General features: G+C 40.4%; 1 protein-coding gene across 2 annotated transcripts in view; it reads right to left on the reverse strand.

Moving 5' to 3' along the window:
- LOC121695857 (F-actin-uncapping protein LRRC16A) overlaps positions 1-5,111 on the reverse strand; it is a 58,694-nt gene that overhangs the window by 39,361 nt on the left and 14,222 nt on the right. For both annotated transcript variants that reach the window (XR_006026184.1, XM_042077010.1), the window contains exons 12-21: positions 3,577-3,660; positions 3,299-3,402; positions 2,958-3,035; positions 2,718-2,794; positions 2,476-2,580; positions 2,119-2,188; positions 1,238-1,319; positions 841-940; positions 635-689; positions 107-279 (exon numbers count right to left, since the gene is read on the reverse strand). Coding sequence is in view for 1 of the 2 variants with exons in the window: in XM_042077010.1 (XP_041932944.1) it covers positions 107-279; positions 635-689; positions 841-940; positions 1,238-1,319; positions 2,119-2,188; positions 2,476-2,580; positions 2,718-2,794; positions 2,958-3,035; positions 3,299-3,402; positions 3,577-3,660 (928 nt within the window). In the remaining variant the exon portion in view is untranslated. The remainder of the gene's footprint in view (positions 1-106; positions 280-634; positions 690-840; positions 941-1,237; positions 1,320-2,118; positions 2,189-2,475; positions 2,581-2,717; positions 2,795-2,957; positions 3,036-3,298; positions 3,403-3,576; positions 3,661-5,111) is intronic.

Consider the following 5,111-nt stretch of genomic DNA (forward strand, 5'->3'; position numbering starts at 1 on the left):
CTACATCAATTCAACATATCTTCAATAACTTTAATATGAATTATTATAGAACACGTCAAGCAAAATAGGGTAGAGTACAAAATTGGCTATGACAGTTGCACTGCACCTTAGCTTGGTGTTGATTTGCAAGGCCTTGGCCAACATTTTGGCACCCATGTCGCCCATCCCATTGCCACTGATATCCAGTTTGGTTAGACTGGTGTTACTGCCCAGTGCATTGAGAACAAAGGAGAGGTCACCCTTTAGCTTTGAGTCAGCCAGAGAGAGGGACGTTAGGGGCTAGAGGGAGAAGAGCACAAGTCAGTGGTGCTCCCTTCGACACACAAATCCTTTTATTTAATCTCAATACATCCTAATTAAGATGGGAATAATTTCTCATCAACAAAAACCTCAACTTTTTCTGTATGAGCGGAGTATTTCCCAGAGTTAATTTTGGTTCAACATCTGCACTCAGAGCCATGTTTGCTTAACTACAGACGTGGAGTACGTAAGAGTAGATCTTGAGAAATTCCATTAAAACTCACTTCAGACTTGGATTATACTTAATCTCTGTCTGAGAGTTTTTCCTCAGAGACACCAGATAGGTCTAAGTTTAGCAGTCTGTGGAGAGGACTTGGACAGGAAAATAACTCACAGACTCTTCTTCCTGAATCATGTGCACCAAGTTGCTTAAGACCTGGCCCAAATTCCTACACAAGGGAGGGAGAGGGAAAGGGAGTGAGTAAGTGAGTGAGATGAGTGTGTGTGTGTGTGTGTGTGTGTGTGTGTGTGAGTGAGTGAGTGAGAGAGAGAGAGAGAGAAATTTCCTCAAAGTTTGTGAGTGAAAAAACAGGCTCATACTTGGACTTGATGTTGTTGAAGTTCTTGCCCAGGGACAGGTGTCGTATGGAGCGGTTCTTTGCTAGCCACACCAGAAGGGTGGTAAGGTCTGTGTCAAAGCCTGGCAAAAATCCAAGTGGTATAAAACATTAGGACAACAACTTAGCGGACAACACCATTGAAAAATTACGAGCATCATAACCTGACACAGGTAATGCAACATGATATTGCAAGTGTACTAAAACCACTTCACAGTCAGATTGAGGAGTAACCAATACTTATTATGTGAGCTGAAGGAGGCCTTTTACATAGTTCAAATAGTATGTGTGGGCAGTGTATTTCATCTGAGGCACATATACAGTAAGGGAGCCGGGGTCAGAACAGATGGACAGCATTCCAGTGTCTTCAGAGGACTCACTGTTATCCGAGATGTCCAGGCTAGAAATGTTGGTGATCTCAGCAATGCAGCCCTCCATGATCTGAGAACCGGCTGACCTCAGCTGCAGTCAAGATAAGAGCAATCAATCCATCAAATTATTGGGGTTCACCTTTCGCAAAGTTGTAAAGTTTACTTTACACCCAAGAATGGGCTCAGATGATACAATCATGTTAAAATTTGGGGTGATGAAGATGATAGTACAATGTTCCCAAATAGATATACAATCTCTGCTCTGTCTGGATACTCACTAAATCTGTGAACAAATCTATTTCCATTAACAAAAAAAATATACAGAATACAAACATGCAAAAGCAAAAAATAAATTACTCAACATTTACAGGGGCCTTTATTGCTAATCCCCATTTCAGCATGTAAAGTCAGCTGTGCATTCACAACTGTGAATGAGCAAACCTGATCCCATTTAATCCACTACAGGAGCACATGTGGGTGAGCACTGACAGGAGGAAGAGACTTTACCCATGCTTCTTATGCCACAATGTAATCTCATTTAGGCTTCTGTGAAAGGGTGTCTTTCACACACAGCACAATACACATGGTTATTTAGCTCACTGAATCATGGTCCTGCTTACGCTACGAGCTGGGCCAAAAAGAGGCCACCAGCAGCAGACTTGGCAGTTGTCTCCCTTCATCATTAAAATGGATTAAACACAAACCCAAACACTGTGCCAGCATAAAAAAGTATTGCCACGGGAACTACTGTGGTGTTAAAAAGAGATATGCTAAGTGGAAAAATACAAACAGAACACAACTCACAAATTCATGTAAACAGGGACAAAAGGCAGAACCCTGTAAATCAACCTCAGAACTAGTGACAATCCAGAGCTTGGTTTTAGGCTCACCTCGGAGTTGCTCAGATCCAGCGAGACCTCTTTGAGGTTGGTGTTACTGGCAATCCCGAGCAGAAGGGCTCTGGCATAACAGAACAGAGCAGAACACAGAAACAGAACAAAGACCTGAGTCAGACTTCAGAACCGAATGCAGACACAGAACAGAAACATTATCCCCATCCGATTAGCACTTCCTGAATGCAAATATGGTGTGTTTTTGCTTTTGGGAGCTTTGAAGCCAGAGACAATCAAGCTGAGTTTTTTTTTTTTTTATATATATATATAACCTGCTTTTTGTATTCTATAATTTATGTGACATGAGAGGTAAAGGAAAATCGACACTACATGTGACAGGAGGTTGTGGCTTACTTCAGTGCCTCTGGGGGTAACTTTGTGCCTGACAGGTTGATGGTGCTCAGTGCTAATGCACTGTTGAAGAACTGCTTAAAAGAGGGTGGGATGTCTTTCCCCTTCCTGAAACATGGATGACAAACCAAAAACATCAATACATTTAGCCTTTATCAAACAAAGAACTGGGCTAGGGTAGGAAAATATAGTTTGGATACATGGCTGTGTGTGGTGTATAATGTTTGTGTGTGTGTGAGAGTTACCTATGAGAAAAAACACTTTTACACATGTTGAGAACTGAAAGATTCTTGAGACATCCCCGAAGCAGCGAAGAGCATATCTAAGGGAAATATCAGATCAATTAGCTCATATTTACAAACTTCATCAACCTCAAAGTGCATTTTATCTCTATAATTAATAACACTTTAACAAAGAAAATGCATAATGTAGGCTATAGGCTAATGAAGCAGGTGATGGCTGGATAGAGATGAGAAACAACTCACTAATTCAAGAGGGCAGTCGCTATTAGACAGATCCAGTGTTTGTAGGCTATTTGGCTGACCCAAGAAATTGCAGAGATTCTATAAAGATGGCAAAAAAGGGGAGACAGAGAAACATTAGCCAACAGAAATTTGTACATAAAGAGACAAACAGGGAGGCTTGATCACCATAATAGGTGACCCATTTTGCACTATTACTTTAGCCTACTTAGGCTACTGTAGGGCTAATGCCTTTCTGCTTTAGGTATGTTTTCTACTAGCTTATCAACAAGCTTTTCTCCTGATAATCATTATCTATTTGTAAACAAGACAATTCTCTAAGATGGGTAGGTGGTAGAGCCTACTGCAAGATCGTCCCCCCGAAGTGCATTCCCAGACAGGTCCAGGTGTGTCAGTGTGCTGGCCATGGAAGGATTGGCAATGAGAGACTGTGCAAGAATGTTCACTCCTGAAAAAATGCAAAAAACAGAAGCTGGCATTGGCTAAAAAAGGAATGCTCGGCTGCCCAGGCATTTTTTCTAGGAGACAGCATGAACATAGCCGTAAATGTTTGCAGGTGCTGGTATAGAGATGCTTGAGTGGTTTCCACCAGACTGAGGAAAAGCTGAGAGTTGCTGTTTACCTTTGGATGACAGTGAGTTCCTTGAAAGATTCAAATACTTGAGCCGTGTTTGTTTGGCCAGAGGAGAACTAAGAGCAGCAATGCCTGCATCAAAGGGAAAAAGACCAAAACAAAAATATCACAAGAGCACCCCTGAGGCCAGAATGTTGACAATCATCTGAAACCTGAAAAATACAAAAGGTTGAAACTCTGTTTGAAGGGTTGAAATGTAAAATAATTTGAAACATTAAAACACATTTTTGAAGCCAAGCACAATGTCCACTTTGATGCTGTGAAAAGTGATGCTGTTCAGCATTTGACCCCGAGTGCAATGTGATTTTATAAGCTAACGTTACCGAACAGGCTGCAGGCTAGGCATAGCCGGAACAGCATCCAGATATTAACATATGTTACAGACTTACACTGATTTATATATGCAAATGTCAGTTTAGGGTGCTATATTTCTATAACTAGATGAAGGCCATTGCATCAGATCTGTAGATCTATCTATCTATCAAAAAAAAAAAAAAACTTTGTTGTTGGTGAGTAAAATTTGTTTACGACCGTGAATCAAACTTATGGATAATGTGAGGCAACACTGGAGAAATTAGTTATAACTTTTTTGGGATTATTATTGGTTTATTTCAACTTCTAACGTGCCAGGGGAGGATGGTGGAGGGTGATAGAATTATTATTGGCTCAATTTCTAAGGTGCCATACAAAAGACATCCTAACTTTAGCTTAGCTTCTAGCTGTTAGCTGACTTGCACTTAGCCAACAGTATGTTAGCTTCGGGTAACGTTAGCTGGTGCTAAGTTAACGTTAAAGCGGCCATTTTATTTCTGTTTGGAAATCAAAACTTTGGTAATTATTGTTTTTTAAAGTTGTTGGTAACGTGCATCCTAGTGAACCAAGAACTAGGGTTTTATGATCCATCGAAGGCTGCCTTAAAAAAACTGTAGAGCTACATAGGCTAAATAGATAGAAGCTAGCTATTTATTCCGTAGCTATCGCCAAGCCACTTTGTATGTAAACAAACATTTGATAATGTTATTTCGTAGCCTTCTTATTCATTCACTTTTCACAAATTGCACGCAGTCAAATGCTGAACTTCATCTAGTTATAGAAATATAGCACCCTAAACTGACATTTGCATATATAAATCAGTGTAAGTCTGTAACATATGTTAATATCTGGATGCTGTTCCGGCTATGCCTAGCCTGCAGCCTGTTCGGTAACGTTAGCTTATAAAATCACATTGCACTCGGGGTCAAATGCTGAACTTGACCTACAGAAATATAGCACCCTAAACTTACATTTGGATATTTTAATTCAGTGAACATGGGCCGACTTTCGGTAACGTTACATACTAAGTTAATGTCAGGATGCTACTGTTTTCGCATTTTTCAAGTTCAGGCTAACCTATGCCTGTTCCGTAGTTTTACATTTAGGCTACATTTATTCTGGCGTCCTTAACTTGGTCGCCACTGATCTATAAAGAACACTTCTTTATAGATCAGTGGTGGTGGCACTAGCGTAACACACAGAATTTAGGA

This window comes from Alosa sapidissima, chromosome 21 (assembly GCF_018492685.1).
Source record: "Alosa sapidissima isolate fAloSap1 chromosome 21, fAloSap1.pri, whole genome shotgun sequence".
NCBI classification, from domain to species: domain Eukaryota; kingdom Metazoa; phylum Chordata; class Actinopteri; order Clupeiformes; family Clupeidae; genus Alosa; species Alosa sapidissima.